Source organism: Harpia harpyja, chromosome 14 (genome assembly GCF_026419915.1).
Source record: "Harpia harpyja isolate bHarHar1 chromosome 14, bHarHar1 primary haplotype, whole genome shotgun sequence".
Classification (NCBI taxonomy): Eukaryota; Metazoa; Chordata; class Aves; order Accipitriformes; family Accipitridae; genus Harpia; species Harpia harpyja.
This window is the reverse complement of record NC_068953.1, coordinates 734,877-755,716: the sequence shown is the minus strand read 5'-3', so window position 1 is coordinate 755,716 and position 20,840 is coordinate 734,877. Positions and strand designations below refer to the sequence as shown.

General features: G+C 66.3%; 1 protein-coding gene across 16 annotated transcripts in view; it reads left to right on the top strand.

Moving 5' to 3' along the window:
* RBFOX3 (RNA binding fox-1 homolog 3) overlaps positions 1–20,840 on the top strand; it is a 190,280-nt gene that overhangs the window by 163,203 nt on the left and 6,237 nt on the right. For 5 of the 16 annotated variants that reach the window (XM_052808268.1, XM_052808270.1, XM_052808267.1 and 2 more), the window contains 4 exons: positions 17,611–17,862; positions 18,690–18,827; positions 19,354–19,407; positions 19,935–20,027. In XM_052808268.1, coding sequence (XP_052664228.1) covers positions 17,644–17,862; positions 18,690–18,827; positions 19,354–19,407; positions 19,935–20,027 — 504 coding nt within the window. In that variant the 5' untranslated portion in view covers positions 17,611–17,643. Of the gene's footprint in view, positions 1–1,263; positions 1,747–2,055; positions 2,158–17,610; positions 17,863–18,689; positions 18,828–19,353; positions 19,408–19,934; positions 20,028–20,840 lie in introns of those variants that run through there. The other 11 variants (XM_052808259.1, XM_052808260.1, XM_052808257.1 and 8 more) reach the window with 5 other exon arrangements.

Here is a 20,840-nt window from a genome sequence, read left to right as displayed (position 1 = left end):
TGGAAACTGAACTGAGCCCAGGTTTTGTTTCCCACATACCCAAGCACAATGCCGTCCCGGCTGCTTCGTTGCTGGCCGCGGCTCTGAAGTCGGGTGCGACGCAGCGCCGGCATTGCGGGGCGCCGAGGCAGGGACCCCCGTGCCAGCGCCGAGCTTTGTGGCACCAGAGAGTACCAGGGCTGCCGCAGGGCCACAACGGGAGGAGGCGCGAGGTGGGACCAGGGACCCGAACGAGCACGCGTGCGTGCCCACGCCGGCTATCCCTCGCGGGCACCGGCACGTAGGCTATTGCCATGGCAGCTGCGATAGAGGTGTGCGTGGCGTTGATGCGTCAGGGCTGCTGGCAGCACCGGCAGGCCAGTCCAAAATGCCAAAAAGCCTCTTGAGCTCCGCCGGGGCCGACCCCCTGCCCGCTGCCGGCGGGAGATGCTCGGGGCAGGAGGTCCCCATCGCTCTGGGGAGCCCAGGGAAGCCAGCGCCCGCGGGCAGGGGCCCTCCGTGTCACCCCGGGGTGCCGGGCTCCCCCTTGCCATCGGGGGCTGGCAGGCAGGCGGGGGGGCTCGCAGGCCGCCGGGAGCTCACACGCCTTCGCGCTTGGCGGGGCCGAGCTGCCTGTGCCCGGGGTGTGCAGGCAGCGTCGAGGCTGCGGCCACGGCTCCTCTGGCAGCGAAGGCCGGCGGGCTGCCGGGGCCCTGCCCGCCGTGGCACGAGCCCATGGCGGCGCAGCGCGTGGCTGCCGGGGCCGCGCGTGCTGCGGGGCTGCAGGCGTGAGCAGGTATGTGCCTCTCCGGGGAGGCGGAGCTGGGTCTGCTGCATGGCTCCCTGCCCGTCCCTGCCAGCGCGGCCATCCCTGTCTGCGTGTGTGTCTCCCGAGGAGAGCGTGGTGCGTGTGCACGTGTCCGGCTGTGTGTGCGTGGGGGAGTCCCGCGGCCGCCCGGCGTGGCGGCGAGGCGCTGCCATCGTGGGGGCTGCGCGGCTGGAAGTGCCGGCCGCTCGGCACGGTTTCCCGGGGCGCCCGTGTTGCATCACCGAAACTCCCGGTAAGACCCTTCTTCCCTTGGGAGCCAGCGCCGGGAAGGGAGACGGTTCCGCTGGCTCGGCCTCATCCTGCCTGCCTGCTTCCCCGGCGTGGCAGCGCGTGGCCGGGGGCTGCGAGGGGCTGCCCGGGCGGCGGGGAAGCCATCTGCGAGCGGCGGCGGCGGAGGGGTTAAGTGCGGGATCAGCTGTTCTCATGTCATTACGGATTCTCTTCATTTTATACAGAGCTCTGTTTGATGTCTGAATGCACAGGGGACTCCCCCTCCTCCTCCAACTCCCACCCCTTTTATTTCGCTCCCTCGCCCTCTCTCCCTTCCTCCTCCCCTTCCTTTCTCTCTCCCCGCTCCCGCTCTGGCTCACACACACCCTTTGCAGACCGTGCGCTCAGTGCCAGTGTCTAATGGCACCGAAGTGAACAGGCGAGCGCTGCTCCCGGGGCGCACGGCGCGGCCGGCCTGCCGCAGATGAATCCCTCCTAACTAGCGCCGAGGGGTCGGGAGGGACGGCCGAGGAGGGGAGAGCCCGAGGGGCGAGCCGGGAAGACGAGGATAGCGGTGTGCGGAAGAGGACGGACCCGCGAGCAGCTTCACGGCTACCTGTCGACACATGCTGTGCTCCATGGCTAACTCGGGCTGCCTCCTTGTCTCCAACTCAGGCATGCTTCCTCACTCTCTCCCCTGTCCTCCAGCCTTCCTCTACCTCCAACAGGTAAGTCACCCTCTCCGGGGGATTTTTTTGCTTTCCGGTTCACACGTGTTTCTGGCCGGTTCCCTCTCCGTGGAGGGTCAGAGCTTAACTGCTTCCTCGCCGGCCACGGGGCCTCTCCGGCACCGGCCCCGCGGCACTGGCGAGTTGCGTTGCAGCGGTGGCTCGTGGTCCTCGCCCGCGATTCCTTTGGGGTTTCTCCGGTTTCTCTGCCGAGGCGGCTGGGAGCGCGACCGGGGCTGGAGAGCGGGCTGAGACGCGGGCAGTGCGGCAGGCAGAGCCGCCGGCGCGGGTCCAGCGCTTTCCCTGCCTCGGCGCTGCTGCCGTTCGGCAGAGGCGAGGGACGATGATGGATGCTCGGATAAAGGAACGAGGCTCCTGCGTGGCCTGAGCAGCCTCTGGGGAGAAGGGAAGGTGACGAGCTTGTGCATGCACACGCGTGTGCGCATATGTGTGTGTGTGTGCGTGTGCCGTCACGTCGTGCGTGTCTGCAGCCAGGCCGTGGGGTCGAGCGTGTGTGGGTTTGTCTCGCTGTTGACAGGAAGGTGCTGCAGAGTGACCCGGGGGGGTGGGGGGGTGGGCAGTGGGTCTGGGCGAGCCCCAGGACCGGGCAGCCCAGCCAGAGGGTGCCCAGGCCGTCGGTTTGGTCCTTAACTTCTGGCCAGGGCGCTCTGCCCTCGGGTCCCACGCTGGACCCAGCACGCCGGGGTTCCGGGCTTGTTGTCCCGGGGGAAGCGCAGCTCGGGAGAGGCAGCGTTTTCTTCAAAAGCCTCTTTGCTGCGTCGGAAATCCCGTCTCCCAGCCAGGCAAACTGCTCCATTTGTGCTTTCAGGAGTTTAAAAATTCATAGCATCCTCACCGTGCTCGGCACGGCCTGCGCGGCTCACCTGGCAGCCGAGGACAGGCGGCGTGGGCACAAACCCTCCTGCCCCAGCGGGGAAGGACTGGGGAGCATTTCAGTCCCTCGGGACATCCGTAGCCCGCATCCGAGCGGGCTTGGGGCCGGACCGCGGCCGCGCTGGCGATGGGGACGGCGAGGCCCATCGTCGCTCCATCCGGCGCGCTGGAGATGGGGTTGGCAAAGCTGGTGCTGCCGCTGGTTATACAAGTGCAGCGGCAGCCACGGGGTGCGCGCGGGGCCGGGGCTCACACGGGGGCTGCTGCAGAGGCCGGCCAAGACGGGTGCGTGATTTATTGCACCCTCCTGCAGGCAGAGGCTGGGGAGAGCTGGGGCTGGCTGGATTTCGGTCTCAGCTTCCCCAGGCTGCGCCGAGGTCCCTGCGGCTGCTGCTCGGCTGCCCAGGCGTGTCTGACACGGAGCAGAAACCATCCCCGAGCCCCCACCCATCCCCGGGGAGGTTTTCTGTCCCTCTGAAGGGAGAGCATGGATGCTTTGAACCGGCAGCCGGCGCAGGGCCTGGAGCTTCTGATGGGAGCGGGCGGCAGTGTGGGAGATTTCCCCCTCCGGCCGGGATCCCCTTGTCCCCCAGCTGCCACGAGGGGCTCGGCTGCGCCGCTCGCCCTGCGGAGCGCTCCGGCACAGACCGGCTGCGCTGATTGCCGGCTCCCGGGGCTGCGGCTGGAGGCAGCAGGGGCCGGCAGCGTTGCGGGCAGGCGTGGGCTGCCCGCTGCCGGTGCCCAGCTGGGCTGTGCGCAAGTGGAGTTTGGGGTCCCTGGGAAGGGGAAGCTTTTCCCCAATGCACGGCTCTCTGCACCCAGCAGCTCCTGGTTCCCCCATTGCCCTGTTTGTTTTAATTTGACCGTCGTGTTTAGCGTCTCTTCCTCCCCGCTCTCCCAGAAGCCTCCTGCTCCTTGGCAGCAGGTCTGGACTTGCGAGCCAGGAAGGAGGGTTTTATTAACAGATTTGGAGTTGGATTTTCACCCAGCTAATGAGCGCGATGGAGGCCAAAATCTCCGTCCTCTTCCCGGGGCTTGTCCCTTGCTGAGGTTCTGCGCCCAGCGCTTGGGGACGGGGTGTTCCTGGTGTGTGTCGCAACGAGGCGTCAGGCAGAGGGACGTCACTGGCAGCCGTCACGTGGGGAAGGGGCACAGGGCACGCGCTGCTGCCGGGCTCCTCATCCTGCCCGGCTGAGCAATGGGCTTGCCCGGTGCCTGGTGGTTTAGCCCTGAGTTTGCTCTGGATTTTGGGCGTGCGCGCTTTCGGCACGCCTGCGCTAGAGGAGCGCGCAGGGAGCAATGCTGCTTTTGCCCGTGGGCACGTGCCTGCCACAGAGCTTGCCGTTGGCCAGCTGGCTTGACTCACCTGTGTGTGGCCAGAGACACCTGGAGGGGTTTAACCAACTCTCCCTGAAGGTGTTGTGACGTGGGGTCTGTGGGGAGCTCGGTTTAGGCCCCCCAGGTTACGGTTCCCTGTCCAGACCGTGTGCGTACGTAGGGAGGCAGATGTCCGTGCATCAGACCTGGGGTGCTGGGCACCTATGCACGGGTGGTGCCTGAGCCCTGTGGCTGCAGGGGCCCGTGCTGGCCACCGGCTCCCACCGCGCCAGGACGCGTGTCTGGTTGGGCCGGCCTTGGCTGGTCAGGGGGGCTGAGAGCTGGGGGGCCATAGGGTCTGTGTGCAGTAACTGGCCTTATCCCCTTTGGGCACATGCTCTCCCCACAGGGAGCTTGTTGGCATTTGCTGTATTTGTTCCCGAGGAGGCCACTCGTGTTTCGTAGCTCACCAGCCCCAGCATTTTTGACAGTGCTGGTATTTGAAGGAATGACCAAGAAACGAAGTTGTCTGCAAAACTTGGACTAGGCCAGCGCCAGGGCAAATCAAGCTGCCAGCGGGCTCTGTTGGTGCAAATGGCTCATCCAAGCGGCTGCGGGTGCCTTGCAGCTCGCTCAACTCCCCCCACGCAGCTGCTCGGCCGCCCCAGTCCTAGCCGCAGGAGCCGTGGTTCGTGGCACTCTGCGTGGTGCAGCCGCGCTGCGTGCAGGAATCGCCCCCTCGCCCTGCCGCGCTCCAGCATCGGGGCAGGACCAGGGTTCCGGCGGGCCGGGAGGGGAGGGGGCTGCAGGATGGGCGGCGGGAGGGTGGGTGCGTGCCCGTGGCGGAGCAGCCCGCGCTGGTGGGGCAGGCGGGAACGCCGTGTCCTTTGGTGGGGCTTGGCAGTAACGTTTAGCTCTTGCTCAGCGAGGACCTGGGCGCAGAGGGAGACTCTGGTAGCTGCGTTTTGTTAACAGAGGCATCAGTTGCTGCTTAAAAAGTGTCCCCGCTGTAATTATAGACGAGCAGCTAATACTCCAGGACAAGGCGCGGTGCTGACCTGGAACAGACCCGGGCTCTGAGGCTCAGCATCGGCGTTGGAGCGTGGCACAGACCCGGGCGCAGGCAGTGATGTGCATGCGGGGCTGGATGCGAGTGCAGGTTGATGTGCAGGTGGGCTGAAACCTGCTGCAGAGCTGCAGCCGGGGTGTCCCCGGTGCCCGCGGTCGCACCGCGCTGCCCAGCCCACGGCACAGGAGGCTCCTCTGAGCAGCACCCGGCCCGCTGGGAAGCAGCCTCTGCAAAAGGCTGCTTGGAAAATTCCTTTCCAAAAGGGCTGCTGCCAAGTTTAGCATATTATATTTTTAGGGAGCAAGTCTATTCCGAGCAATATTGTAGCGTGTTGCAGCAGTGGGTTTGTTTCAAACCTGGTTTCTCCCCCTGCTTGCGCGTTGCACGGATGCGAGACCCGGCGCGTGGCTCCCGGCTCCGGCCGAGTGCCCACACTGCAGCGGGCGCCTTGCTTGCACAGCGGAGGACAGGTTTTAAAGCCGCAAAAAACACGTTTTCCCTTTTTTTAATATATTGAAAACACTGACATTAATTTTAGCTTTGCAAAGCTGGTTTTCCCACAATAGCTGTAATTTAGGCCTACACTGCCTGGCGATGCTCTTTTTATAGGTATATTCCTATTTTAGTACTATAGTGATGGGTGAATGAGTAGATTAAATTAGATTTAGTATCTATCATTCTTTAAAGCATTACAGGCAGCCGGTGGAGGGGTACGGTTTAACAAAGAAGGAAGGCTAATTAGGAGAGCAGGCGCAGGCTGCCCACACCGGCTCCCGCCACCCCCAGCCCCGGTCTGCCCCCGGCCTGCAGCCGCCCGTGCTCAGGGCCCAGCGTCCAAATAGAAAAGTGCATTTGAAACCAGATTTTCCTGCGCTGCCCCAGGACCAGGATGGCTCCGGGGTTTGCAGCCAGGGATGGGTGGGATGCTGGCCGCTGGGGCCAAGCACCCGGGGCTCCTCACCCCTCTGGGGATCTGCAGAGTCACGGCGGTGACTCGGCTTGCCGGCTGCATTCCCCACGGGGGGAGCGCTGCCGCCGGCTCCTGCCTGGGTCCTGCTGCTGGACCCGGACGGGACTCCCACCCGTGGGTGCATTGCGTCTGTTGCGCTGGAGGGACCTTGGCAGCAGGGCCCTGCCGGCACCAACCCCGGTGTGAGCACGGTGGCTCTGCAGGCAGCAGGAGCAATGCTGCCCGATTCCCAAGGCTTGTGGCTGTGAAATGACGGGCTTCAGTGGTGGAGCCGGCAAGCGGCGGGGGCACCGAGGGGCACCGCAGCCCCTCCAGAAAGGGCATTAGTCCCTGGGGTGCAGCTGGCAGTGGCAAGCAGGCACACCGGGCAGGCATGGGGCTGGGCTGCTGGGAGGATACGGGGAGGCTCGAGAAAGTGCCGGCATCAGGGAATGCTGGGAAGGGTGCCTTGGCACGGCAGGGAACCAAACGTCCGAGGAAGGAGCTGGGTCTTCCCAGTGCTGGGATGCCCAGGCTGGGGCAGAGGAGGCTCCAAGCCCATGGAAAGCCATGGCTTCGACATTCCTGCTGGGCCCACGGCAGCCGGGCCACCCCAGCCTCATCCAGCCGGGCAGCGGGATGTGGGGGGCAGGAGCCAGCCTGAGTGGGGAGCACTGTAGGTAAACGGCAGCCCCCCAGCGAGAGCCCGGTGATGCAGAGCGAGCGTGGGCACAAGCCCTCCGGCGCAGGGCACACACGGGTACCCGTGTGCTGGGCAGGGCTGCAAGGCAGTGCCTGCACAACCCTGCTCGTGCCAGCACCTCAGCGCACTGAGGCTGCTCCCTGCGGCAGCGGCTATCGCCTGGTGAGCCCTGCTGTGCCGGTGCAAGCCCTCGTATGAGCCGGGCAGTGAGTGACCAGGGTGTTCTGCAATCCTGGCCATGCTGTGACTACTGGCTCGGTGAAATACCACCGCCACCGAGCAGGCTCGGAGCTCCAGGCTGCCCGCAGGGCTTCGGACCTCCACTGCCTGCAGGCAAGCGTGGCTGTACTGCGGGCAGCCCTAGCAGGGCTTTAACCTGCGCCACTTTCCTCGGTGTTCATCCAGCCAGGCAGGAGCAGACGTCCTCCCTCGCTCCCTGAGGCAAGGGCTGCTGCAGCGGTGGCACCGCTGGCATTGCAGCCCAGGTGGCAGCTGGGGGAGCAGCCCCCCTGACCCGAGCTCGGTGGGCTGCAGGTTGGGGGAGGCTCTGGCCGGGGAGGGACGGAAGGCCACGTCCCAGCAGGTGACAGGGTTTGTGGTGGCCACCACAGGATAGGCATCCTCCGGGGCTGCAGGCATTGCCTGCAGTGGGGTTAGGTGCAGTTCCCAAATCCCCTACAAGCCCTGCTGTCCCCAGCCAGTGTCCGCCCGCCCGGGTTCTCACTTTGCCCCCCTGCCACCTTCCCAAGCATTCAGCTGGCTCCGGCGGTCGGCAGCCACGGCGTCCCCAGGGGGGCAGAGCCCCCGCCCCAGCAGCCTTGGCATCCCGGCTGCGCTGCACGGATCTTACAGACGGGGTTTGCACAGCATCAGCAGGATTCGCTCCAGCCGCTGTGCGAGCAGCACTGCTGAGATGTGATCCCTGGCAGCAATAACCTATTAAACAGAGCGAGACAAGCGCTGGAAGGAGACCCAGTTGGAGGAGGCAGTTTGTGGGGACGGTGCCGGGAGCGGCACTCAGGCAGCCCCCGCCTCCGCGCTGGTGCTGCCAGGGTTTTGGTGCGCAGGACGGGCCAGTGCTGCCAGGGAAAGCAGGTGGTTTAGGGACTTGTTGGGGTCGGCGCCTGCGAAGCTGGGTCCCACTCCCACCCTTGGGGATCTCAGCCGTTCCCCCTCTGTCAAAGAGCCAGCGAGCTGCTGCACCCCAGTCCCAGGAGGGCTCCTGCCAGCGTGAAACGGGTGTTGGGGCTGGAGCATGTCTGCAGGGCGAGGGTGGCCGTGTGCGTGCCCACCGGGTCCCGGTGGCCAGCACAGAGGAGTGGTGGCTGGTACGTGCCGGCAGGGCCACGATGGCAGTGGGGCTCGCTGCAGATGTAGGGGTGGTGGCAGCTGGCGTGCCCGGCGGTGGCCCCGTGGCAGGGGGATGAGGCAGGTCTGGCTGCTCCTGCTCCCCCTTGCCGGAGCGCCGGGCTTGCAGCACTTTGTCATGATTTTCCCCTCGTCTCCGAGCAGCGATCCCTCACTGCTCGCATTACCCGAGTAGAAAATGACACATAAGCTGACATGATTGCTGCGGCTCCCAGCGCCCCGTGGCAGCTCTTCCCTGGTGGCATGGGGGGGGGCAGGGTGGGTGGCACACTGCCTGGCCCCCACCTCCTCACCCTGTCTGTGCTCCCCGCTGCTGTCGCGTTCCCCTCCAGCCGACCTGTCGCAGAGCCGGGGAGAGGAGGGGACCGGCGGTGCCGAGGCGGCACGTAGGCGAAGCTGAGCGGCAGAGCGCCGTGACCAGCTACCTGCGTGCCCCGGCCGCTCGTCTCCCCATCCGCTCCGTGCCTGCACCATGCCGGGGATCGTGCTGCTCCCCTGCGTCCCCCCGGCCTCCTGCAGCTCTCTGCATGGCTGGGGACCCCCCGGCAGCACGCGGCCACCCCATCTGTCGGCACCCCTTCGGCGGCTTTCAGGCCCGGGTGAGGCCGGTGTTTACCGGCAGATTCCTGTCCCTGTCCTTTCGCCCAGGCTGGCCGGGAATGCGGCTGGGGACGTGCTGGGCTGGCAGGGTCAGAGCTCGAGCCTTGGGTCTAGGCTGCAAGCCGGGGCCACGCTGGCTGCATCCCCGCTCCGGGTGCCCGGCAGGATGCGCGGGTACCGGGCGTGCGGCCAGCTCGTCCCCCGGCCCCGGCACCGGTCAGGGCGTGCGGGCAAGGCCCCTTGAGCAGGCGGGAACTGCCCAGGGAGGGAAGCAGGGGAAGGATAGGCAGGTCCTGCTTCGGTGCGGGGGCTCCGAGAGCCCGGGGTGAGCTGAGCTCTGCCTCCGAGACGGGGTCCCCCAGGGGAGCAGCAGCGGGGCCGTGCCTGGAGGAGCCCTGGCATCGGCTGCGGAGGGGAGCAGCCCCCAGCCCGGGGGGATCCCGCGTCCCGCCCTCCCCGCCTGCGCCCGCTCGGCATCTCCCCGGCACAGCACTGGCCGCAGCCTTCAAACGGCTCTTGTATAAAATCAAAAATGGGGAGAGAAGAGCGGGAGCAGGCGACAGTGGCAGCTTATTTGTGATCTGCATTGTATGGGGAGCTCTTAATTAGAGCTAATTAGACTAATTAACTTGCAAATGAGAAACTCGTCTTTTTCTCCTTTTCTTTTACAAGAAAAATAAAAAAGACGAACAACAAGATAAATACTGAGGCTAATTACTTTGTACCTGCTGCAGAACCCCTCCAGCTCGTGGGATGCCCCGCTCCTGACCAGCGTGCCTGCCCGACACAGTGTGCCGTGCCTATCCCTGTCCTGGTGTCCTTGCGGTGGCTGTCCCCACTCAGGGCTGATGCCACTGCAGGGCACAGCTATCCACATCCCTGCGGTCCCTGCTGGCAGAGAGGGACCGCTTGCCATCCTCTGTGCACCCTCGTGCCCCCGTGCCTGGCAAGGATGCGGCGCATGTCCAGGAGCCAGTGGGGGCATGGCACCGGCATCGTAGCCTGGCACCCTCCCACCAAACCCATCCCATCCCACCCTGGGACCAGATTGGGGCGGGGGGTGCCCTTCGCAGCACCACGCAGTCCCGGCTGTTTTTCAGCTCTTCCCTTGTGGCGTCTCTGGTTTCCCCCTCGCTCTGCCGCCGCAACACCCCGGGGGCTTTGTTAGCACAACTCGGTTCAAATGTCTGATTAGTCTTTAGGAGATCGAGGGGTCAATTTTCCACAGCTCCTTCCTCTCCATTTAACTAATTTAACTGCACGATTGTTACAAATTTCATTTTATTATAGCCCTGCTTCTCAGTCCAATTGAATTACCAAAATCTCATTTTCTCAGAAGTGCTGAATATGTAATTAGAGGAAAAATTATGCTCCTGACTGCCTATTAGAGAGAGCTGTGTGAGGGAGCTTGTCCGGGCACACACGCAGGTCCGCGGTTCCCCAAGCGCCCACGCTGGCCGGTGCGAGCATGCGCGCGCTTGCGAGGCTGCGCGCGAGCGAGCGCCACGTGCGGCTGTGCCAGAGCCCCGGCGCAGCGGCGGTGTGACAGTGACAGGGGGCTGTGGGTGGGCTCCTGGGTGCGAAGGGCTTTGCAGGATTGGGCCAAGGGCCGGGCAGTGCTGGCTGGGCTCCTCGGGGACGTGTGAGCCGTGGGGCAGCGTGCGGGGATGGCGGCTGGAGCCGGCGTGGTGCTCGTGCGGGAGGCGTGAGGCCAGCGGACGTGGCTGTTCATCCTGCTGTTCGCTGTGTCTTGAGCTGTCTGGATCCGGCCAGGCTGGACTCGGATGCCGGTGGCTCCGGCAGCGCCGCACAAGGGCCACGGCGGCCAGGGAGCCAACAGGGGCAGCCGGCGGGGAGAGCACCAGTCCCCGAGCAGGACCAGCCTCTTGGCAGGTGCTGGGAGCGGCCGGGGAAGGGAGCCCAGTGCCGTGCCTGCGCTTGTCTTATGAAACCTGGGGCAGGCTTGGGAGCCGGCAGCCCCAGCAGCGGCAGCCCCGCTCTCCGGCACTTGCAATGGGCCGGGCACCCCGGCCTCCGCTCGCCTGCCTGCATCTGCAGCGGGACCCGCTCCAGGACCTGGGAGGGACCGTAGCCCTGCCGGCACATGGCCCTGCCGGAGGAAGATGCCTGCTCCTCTCCGGGCCCTGCCCGTCTCTACCTGGGCTGTGATGGCCACCCACGCACTTTAGCTTCACAGTGCGTGCTGGGACACCTGAAGGTGCCGTGTCCCCTCCAGAGCCCCTCTGTGTCTCTCCGTCTGGGTGCACTGGGGACAAGGCACCCCGCAGCCCTTCCCAGAGCAGCACCTGCTCTCCAGAGCCCCCAGCCCCTGCTAGCAGTGGGGAGACAGCGGCTGCCCCCCAGGACAGCGGGCAGCAGCAGACGGGCCAGTCTCTGGCGTGGCTTGGTCACCCTGGTGCGCAGAGCCGTGCGGTGCGTGGGCACCCGCATCTGACGCTCCAGTGTCTGCAGGGCTCAGGAGGAGCAGGTAGCTCAGGCAGACACTGCTGAGGACTCTGGTCCTCTCCAGCCTGTCCCCGTCCCTGGGCTCAGCGGCCAAGCTTGTGCCTCATGTGCCCACCTGTCCCAAACCCTCTGGGGGCCAAGCGCTGCTGGGAACCCTGGCCAACACTGCGTATGCCAGGTCTGCGTTGCTCCGGCGTGCCTGTAAGAAGAGCTGTGCCGGGGAGCTGGCCTGGCTGCTGCCCTCCAGCAGCATCTGCTTGGGGCTGAGAGCTACTACGGGTGAGCCCCGGCACCGCCGGCGATGCCGGGAGCTGCTGTGGGTGAGCCCTGGCACCGCAGGCGATGCCGGGAGCTGCTGTGGGTGAGCCCTGGCACCACAGGCGATGCCAGGCCCTGCTCAGGAGGGAGGAGAGTGCCGCGCGTCCCGGAGCTGTGGTCCTCCTGCTGACTGCAGGCCTGATCCCGTCACGTCTCCGGCAGTGACGCCAGCCCTGTCCCTCCCCGGTGCAGCGGCACAGGTACACGCGAGCCTGGGAGATGTCAGCCACGCGCACGCGGGGGGCGGCCGGGAGCCCCCCCAAGCACCCCTGTCTCGCCTCGGTTACACAACATTATCATTTCATAATACTCTGAAATATACATGAAGTTGGCTGAATGCAGATGAAATTGCACCATTTACTTCATGAATATTTCATGCAGCCTCAGCTCCAAAGTTTCCGGCTGGCAGAGCCAGGAGCCGGGACCGGACCCTGCTCCCCCCCCCCCCCCCGCCCCACGCAGGAGGTGACAGGGATGCGCGGTCAGGTCTGCGCCCCGGGGTTGGCGTCTCGTCCCCCCTCTCGCTGGGTACTGCGTGGCCACTGGCCGCCACGTCCTTCCTCGCCGGGCTCCCGCGGGCAGAGGGAAAGCAGCGTCCGGCCCTGGCCGTGCCCCGGCCCCTGGCAGCCGTGACAGCCGGGCTCTGCCGGGGGGGGCTCAGGGGGCTGAGGGCAGGAGCTGGCCCCGCTGCCCTGGGCCGGCAAGGGGCAGCTCCCCTCTTTCAGGGTCCTGGTGCAGGGGAGGGGGGGGGGCAGAAGGTGCTGGGACAGTTTGTGGCTGCCTGGAAAAATGGTCTTTTTTCCCATGCCAGCAGGCTGGCCTGCCTTCCCCCCCCCTGCTCCTCCTCCTCCTCTCGCGCATCGCTCCTGCCCCTCGGGTCCTGCCTGTTCTCTCCAGCCCCGCTGCTCTTTGCAGAGCTTCCCACTTGAGCATCCCCGGCAGATGCCATTAGCAGGCTCTCACCCCTCCCCTGCCTCCTCGTTAATGAAGACATTAAGCACGGCGGCTGCTACCTCCAGCCTCCGCAGCTCCTCACCTCCTTTCACGGCTCCTTCCCGGGGGGGCGATTCCCCCGTTGCCCCCCCCCCCCCAGCTCTCTGTGGGGCCGCGATGGCCCCCATTCTGGGGAGGAGAGGAGAAGCGATCTGCTGGCCCCCACGGCGGGCAGGGCTTGTCCCTCCTGGGGCAGGGACGTCCCCGCGGCGAGCACCCCGACCCCGCTCCCCCGCTGCAGCCCGGGGCTCTGTGGCTGGTGCCTGCTCGGGGCCGGGCGCGCTGCTTTGTATGGATGGCGCAGCATTTTGGGTAATGAAATATTCACAGGTCAGTGATTCCTTGAGAAATGACGGGGATCAGTCAATTCCTTTTCAGGGAGTAATTTTCTTCCCCTTCACGGCCTCTGTTTCATGTTGACAGTCATTAGCATGAGCGAGCGGCTGGATCGAAGGGGGGACGTTGTGGCTGTCACGCAGATGAGCCGTGCCGGGCACGGCCTCGCAGCAGCCCGCCGTGGTGGCACGGCCGCGTGACCCCTGGGAGCCTGGGGGGCACGCGAGGCGTGCGAGGACCCTCCCGCCACCGCCGGCGCGTTTGCTGAGCCCGTCTCTGCCACCCGGCACAGCACGGCACTGCTGCACCACGCTGCTCCGAGGCAGCGGGCACGAGGGCAGACGCTGCCGTCGGCCCCGGTCTGTCCCCAGCTCCGTGTCCTGTTGGCGGGCATGGCAGGTCCAGCTGCAGCAACGCGCTGCAGACCTGTTGCAGCAGCGAGCAGCTGCCCTGGCGCAGGCCGAGCGGCAGGCTGGGGTGCCCTCGGGGAATTGCTCAACATCCTTCCCTGCGCTCGGCTCTGACCTCGGGCTGTCTCGCCGTGCGGCAGGGGGACGCCCTGACAGTGAGCGAGCAAGCAGGAGCCAGTCTGGGTCAGAGTAATGCACTTGCTGCCTGCACTGCCTGCGGGATGTGCTGCCCACTGAGGCTTTGCAGCTTGGAGGAACGTCTTGACAAGCTCCTTGGATGCTGTGGTGGGGTTAGGACCCCGGCCCCTCGCTGCACCCCTCGGCGGGTGGCTGGTTCCCAGTGGAAGGAACGGGACAGCCACCAGCACTGGGGACCGGAGCTGGGCTGGGCTGCCTGCAGATCCATGCTGCCTTTGCTTCCCGGACACCCGTGGCTGCAGGCTCCTCATTGTGTGCTGCTCCGGGGGCTCCTTTCTCGCTGGCAGTGGGGAGGTATGTGGTGATGGGACTGTGCCCCCTCCCCAGCTGCTCCGGGGCTCAGCATGCTGGCTTCCAGGCTGCACGTGTGCCATGACCAGGTGGTGCCGTGCTGGGACCAGGCAGCGCCGTGCCACCCCTGCACCCTGCACCAGCAGCACTGGCCTGAGTGCAGCACGTGGGAAGGGGACATCCGCAGGCAGAGCTGGCCGGGTGTGGGTCGCCCTGGGCTAGAGAGGAGAGCAGGGCTGGGCCGAGGTGGTAGGATGGCCGCGAGGCTTTTGGAGGAAACTCTGGGCACGTTTGTGGTGGCCGCGGGGTCGCAGGGGAGGGGACCAGCCCCAGGACAGGCTGCTGCCTGGTTGTAAATTGTGGCCGCATGTGCAAGCAAAGGCTCTGGCTGAGTGTGGGCACAGCTCGCTGGCTGGCTTTGCGGGACCACCATGGGACCACCGCGCTACCCGTCCACGGCTGGAGGCGGGTGGCAGCAGGTGGCGGTTGCTTGTGAGCGGTCGATAACTCAGGGGAGCTGTCACGCTGCACCTTTGCACCATGCCGGCAGGACGCCCATCGCAGGCAAGGTGTGGCAGCACGTTGCAGGGTGCCTGGGGCCAGTGGGTGCCCTATTGTGAGCGCAGGTGCTCTGCGCTCAGCTAATTGCTCAGACACGTCCTCTGCGTTCGGGGGCTCCTGGTGCGTTATTTTCTTAAAAAGGAGCAAATGTTAAAAATGGCGTCGTCAGCCCTGAGCTGACAGGCACAATCACCAAAGTGCGGCGTCGGCAGGAACCGGCCCCACGCGCTAAATGACTTGAAAGGAGATGGCCTGGATTGTGCTGAGGAGGCAGAGTGCGGTGGGGAGAAAGCAAGTGGAGCAAACAAAAAAACTTCATTAATTAAAGAAACTCGTTAATGAGGGACATTTAATCAGCTAAAGATGATATCCACCCCTGCCTGCTGCAGCAGCTGCTGTGCAGGGCTAGTGGTGTGAGGCTGAGCCGCGGGCAGGGCAGGGGATGCCGCACAGGCGACACCACGCAGGCACCCTCGGGGTCCCCCCCAGCTCTGCCCTCCAGGGCTGGGCTTGGGGAGCAGCGTCCCGCAGCCGGCTGGATGGAGCCGCTCCCCGGGGGGGGGTCCCCTGGCCCCAGGCTCCTCGGCGCAGTGGTCTGCCAAGGAGTCGGGAGGCAGCAGGACGCCCGCCAGCCCGCAGGATGCAGCGGCGCGTGCCACGCTTCCCAGAGCCGCTTCTCCCCTTGACAGCGAAGGCTCTGCTGCCGTCCCCAGGGCCATGGTGTTTCGGCACAGGGCTGTGCCTGAGTAGATGGGCAGTGTGGGGAGCGGAGGTGGCGGGGTGATGCTCGTGCCCCCCGTGCCGTGTTAAATACCGCCGGCTTTGCTCCACACTTGGTCTTGGGCACTGCACTAATCTCCTGTCTCGTTTACTAAATGAGGGCCATGGGCTATTAATAATCAGATTTTCTTTTAATGCAAGTGTGGAAAGCTGCCCCACAAAGCACCGTGCAGGACCATCCCTCCTGCTGCCGGGAGGGACATGCGGTGCATCAGCAAGGGATGCCTGTCGGAGCCCCCTGTCCTTGGCACCCACGGGCCAGCACCGCACCATGTGCTCCCCACAGGGCTGGGCACCCCAAGCTGGAAGCACCTGGCTGCAGGCTGGTGCCGTCTGGCTGCCTCCCCTGGGGTGCAGAGGTGGGTCCCCAGGACCCCCCGGGCACTCGGCGCAGGGAAGGACCCAGGGAAGGGGCTGCTCCTGGTGCAGGCTCAGGGGCTGCCGTGGGGCTGGGGCCCCAGTAACCTTCCCGGGAAGAGCGGAGGGGCCCCCTCACTGCCCAGGGCTGCCCAGGGACGGGGCTTTTCCCACGCTGCAGGCAGCCCAGAGCAGCCGGCGGGGAAGGACGCAGGCAGCACGGGGCGTGGAGCTGAGCAGCAGCCGTTTCCCCATGACGTCAACGGGCATTACGCAGCCAAACCCGTCGCCATCGCCCTCCCCGCGGGGCCCTCGCCCCCGGCAGCCCCCCGCCACTGAGCCGAGCAGCCCCATCCCTGGGCATGGACAGGCAGCGCTGGCGGGAGGGAGGTGCTGGGAGCCGTAGATCTGCGCCTCTGCAGCACCAGCAGCCCCGGCGACGGCGAGCAGCAAAACGGGAACCTAATGGTCCCTGAATGAAATAATACTTGGGCTGACAAGCACTGCGACAGCCCTAATTAATAACAGATATGAACGTGGCTGTCGGGACAGGCTGGCAAGGAGCCAGCGGGGCCCAAGACCCGGGCAGGTGGGGACGGTCCCTGCCCCCGGCACCCGTCTGCGTCCCCCTGCCCGCTGGCTCTTCCCGCCTGGGCAGCAGTGCCCATCCCCGCCGTGTTGGTGGCTGATCCTGGCTATGGTGACAGCAAGGATGGATGTCCAGCATGCAGGAGTGCTGCAGGCGGGGAGGGTCGGGCACTGGGCATCGGGGATGCAGGCAGGGAGTGTCGGGCACGGGGAGCGTGACCGCTGTGACTGTTCGGTGTCTGCCCGCTCCCTGGAGCAGGCTCAGGCGCCGGGGCCAGGCTGAGTGCAGGATGGAAACCCTCCAGCCCGTGAGGTGAGGTTTACACCCACGGTACAGGTAGGAGCGTTGGCCCCGGCTGCCCGGCTCGGGGGCAGTGCCGGGGATGGGGCTCTGCCGTCCTGCAGCATCGGCAGCCCCAGGCCGCGCTGGCAGGTGCATCTGGCTGGTGCGTCCCCGAGCAGCTGAGTCAGCACGGGAAGGCGCTGGCGAGCCTGCCAATGACTTGCAGATCTGTAGCGGGATTATTCACGCTGGGTTTGCATGTGGTCCCCGCCGTGCCCCCGGCGCGGGCTCCGCTGCCTCCCTCGCAGGCGCGACGGCCCTGCCGACTGGGGGACAGCAGCGAGCAGCACGACCCCCCGCCTGCCCCCCGCCATCCCTCCGCACCATAAATTGGCCACACACACAATTAAGGAGCTTGTCTCCACAGGCTGAGCCACAGATGTATTTCATGGGTGAGAGGCTGCCACGGCAGGTTGTAAAGCATCCGAGGGGCTACCAGCGCTGCCCCACACGCTGGCTCAAGCGTTTGCAGCCCTTGGCTGCCGGCGGGGGCTGCTGCTGTGCGCCGCGGTGGGCGTCTGTGCGGCGGCGGGTGCAGCACACGCGTGTGCAAGGGGGGAGAGCCTGCGGGTGTACGTGGGGCTGTGAGGATGGATGGTGGATGGGTGTGCAAGAGAGGCACGGGCTGGCAGCCACCCCCCCCCCCGCCCCCGGCAGGCAATGGGCAGCCCTCGGCCCATGGCATGGGTGCAGCTCACCCCGTTTGACCAGGGCGGCCAGGCTGGCTGCGTTAGAGCAAAGGGCCTAATCAAATATTTAACAGTTAATTGATCCCTCTCTGGTGTTTGCTAAGGGGCCATCAACATCCCTCCCTGGCCGCCCCTCCCTGCCTCCCCAGCCCCGCTCCCCTTTGCTTCCACCACCGTCACCAGGATGCCGGCTTTGCTGCTGGCAGGCGCTGATGCTGTGCAGCCCCCCCGGAGCGACGTTGCCAGCCTGGCTTTGCTTTGCCCCACGTTGGGCTCCAAATCAAGGGCTGCCCTGGTTTCCTTCCCTGCGGAGAGGGTGATGTGCAGGCTCCCCTAGTTAAGCCCCGCAGCGGGGGGCTCCATCCTCCTGCTGCCCGAGCCCCAGTGCACTGGGCAGGCTGGGCCCCAGAGCAGGAGAGGATGGGGGCTCAGCTGCGGGCGATGCGACCCAAGAGCTGCCGTGGCACAGAGACAGGCCAGGGTTTGGAGGGGGGACACCAAAGGCTGGGGCGTGGTGGGGCTGGGGGGGCCTGGGTCTGGCTGCGGGGACCAGGACCCCTCCCCGGGGCAGGTCGCAGCCCAGGCACCCCAGGGACGTCAGTGGGTAAGGGGGATGGTGCCGCTGTCTCGGCAGGGTAACCAGGACGCCACGGCTCCGCCGGACGCGATGGCTCAGCCCTACCCCCCGGCCCAGTACCCCCCACCCCCCCAGAACGGGATCCCCGCAGAGTACGCACCACCGCACCCCCACCCCACGCAGGACTACTCGGGGCAAAGCACAGTACCGGAGCACGCCATGACCCTCTACACACCAGCACAGAGCCACGCCGAGCAGCCGGGCACCGACGCCAGCACACAGTCCATAGCAGGGACGCAGACGGTACCGGTAAGGGAACCGTGTCCACGGGGGCGGGTGGGGGTCCGAGGGCAGCGCCGGAGCTGCCGGGAGGGGTGCCAGGGCAGTAGTGCTTGCCTGGCTGTGGTCCCTCGGGGCGCCGGGCTGGGTGCCGCGGCCGCCAGCTCCTTCCCTCGCAGCCCCCCCCCCCCCCCCCCCGTCATTTCTAATCACTTGTAATCTACCTGCTTGGCTGCCTTCCCACCAGATAGCTTCAATTACGGGGTTGTAATGCAGCGCCGGGGAAAATGCTGAGCCGAGCACTTCCCAGCCTGGCCATGGCAGCCCCGCGTGCGGGGTCTGCCACCCCCCGCCCCGAGCACACCCGTGTGCCACGGTCACGGCCCCCGGGCACCGTGCCACCGGGCTGACGGAGGGGAGAGAGACCGGCGCGAGACCACCCGATGCTGGCTGGCTCTCTGGAGTGGGTCACCCCCCGCACTCTCCCAGGCCTCCCCCTCCTTGGGGTGTGCTCCCTGCATGCCCCCCCCCAGCACTCAGCCCCCCAGGTCCCTGGCACCACTCATTGGGCGGGTGATGCCCTGACCCCGCTGGCAGCATCGGCTGAGGCAGGGAGGTGCAGGCTGGTTCCCCGACTCCCAGCAGGCAGAGATCCCCTCCGGCATTCCCCCGACTCACCGGGCTGCGGGGAGACCCATGGGGTGCTGCCCGGAGCTTGGGGACTGCAGGGTCCAGGGTGTCCCTGGAGACAGGCAGGGCCAAGCACAGGGGAGGGGGACAGTCCCTGAGCCCGGACACCCGCCAGGGACGCGGGGCTGGCAATGCCGGGGGCTGACGGCCGGCGGTGCTTCCCACAGCAGACAGACGAGGCGGCACAGACAGACAGCCAGCAGCTACACTCCTCAGACAACACAGACAAGCAGCAGCCCAAGAGGTTACACGTCTCCAACATCCCCTTCCGATTCCGGGACCCTGACCTGCGGCAAATGTTCGGGGTGAGTCCAGCCCCATCCAGCCACCTGCATCCCCTGCTCTCCACTCAGGTGCTGCCCCGTGGCGCCCCAGGGACCCCGGCACTGTCCCGTACCAAGGGCCCATCCTGCCCAGCCTGCGGCATGCCCGGGCACCTCCGTGCCACTGCTGGTGGGGAGCGGTGATTTGCAGGATTTGCTCCCTGGTTAACAGCCGGGCTGTTGGACCAAGGCCCGTGCATGGAGGGGGGAGTGATCCAGAGCCCTTTTCCCTCCCCTTGTCCCCTTCCCAGCCCTCATTAGGATTCAGAGCAGTGCAGGCTAATGAGATTATTGGGTGATATTCCTCAAGTCCTGGAAGAGCGGGTGCCGTGGGAGGGACAGGGGCTCTCCCCTGCATGGCACCGAGGGTCCCCCGGTCTGTCCCCCAAGGCAGCCCCCTGCCCGTCCCTGGCCCGGCTGGGCGCAGAGCCCTGTGCCAGCAGCCCCGGGTGCGGGCGCGGGGCAGGGGCTCTGTGGGTGCTCACGCCTCTGCTCTCTCTGCTTGCAGCAATTCGGGAAGATCCTGGACGTGGAGATCATTTTCAATGAGCGGGGCTCCAAGGTGGGTGCTACCCGCGGCCGGCACCTTTATGGCAAGCCCTGGGGAGGGGACCAGGCAGAGCCCGGGATGCCCGGCAGCTCCTCTGCCCGCTCTCCCCTCCTCTCCTGCCCCGGGGGACCCAGGCATGGGGTACCCCATCTCGGGGCAGCCCCGTCCCACTGCCCTGCGCCGGCTGAGGGGGCTGTGTGGGTCCCTGCGCCCCGAGCGCCGGAGGGAGGGGAGGGCTCGCTCTGCCCCTCCCCGCACAGGCAGCTCTTGTCCCTCTGTGTGTGGATGTCTCTGTTGTATCTTCCCTGCTTTCTGTGCCCCTCTCCCAGACTCTTTTCCCAGCTCGCAGGCGATGCTGGGGCCTCAGCCGGGACCCCCAGACCCAGCGGGGGACCCGGCCAGGGCTCTCCATCTCTGCACTGCGGCAGCCTCATCTCCTGCGCCAGCTCTCCTGATTCACCCCCTCTCTCTCTCTGTCCCCGCACCCTCTCTCTGTCTCTCTCTGTCTCTTTCTTTCTCCTTTTCTCCTCTGCTCACAGGGTTTTGGGTTTGTAACTTTTGAAACTAGCACAGATGCCGACCGGGCACGGGAGAAGCTGAATGGCACCATCGTAGAGGGCCGGAAGATTGAGGTGCTCAGATAAGTGTGCTAGTGCCATGCCTGCGTGTGCGTGCGTCCCCTCCACCCCACCCGGGGGCCCTCTCCTGCCGGGGGCTGCAGGCAGGGCAGAGCTGCCGGGGGGGCTGCAGGCAGGGGAGAGCCGGGGCAGGGGACACTTTGGGGCAGCCCCGGGTCCCGCGCCAGTCCCGCATGCCCCAGGGGAGGCTTGCCCGGCGCGTGCATGCATCCGTGAATGCGGCACGGGAGCATGTGTGCCGGTTGCTAGGAAGGTCGTCACTTGGCGCAAGGAGCGTCTGGCTCACACAAACCTCCTGCGTGCGGGGAGAGCTGGGGCACCGGCCCGGGCTCTGGCTGCATTTTGCCAGTTACAGAGGGGTCTGGCAGACCTCAGCTACCTGCAGCCCTCGTTGGCCACCACGCAGCCGCCCTGAGCTCTGCAGGGAGGAGAGGGGCTCTCTGCTCCGCGTGCCGTCCCCACCTCCCCTGTGCCCAGGAGGGAAGGATGCAGCGCAGGGCTCCCGTGCCCGCTGTGCAGGCAGCTGCCACGCTGCCCAGCCCCCGAGGCTTTTATTTCTTCAAGCCAGGCAGAGGGATCAGGCTCTGCCTGTTCGTTGGCAGCACCTTGCTGATTGCCGGCAAGCGGTGGGAAGCACGGCAGCACGTGGCGGAGGGACTGGGACTCAAACATCCCCAACAATGCTGAGTGCAGGGAAGGGCAGCCTGGCAGGGCACAGCGATGCCCCGTGGACGGGCCGTGCCTGTTGGAGAACACGGTCGGACAAAGCCAGGCAGGAGCTCGCGGGTGCTTGCAGGAGTGGCCCGG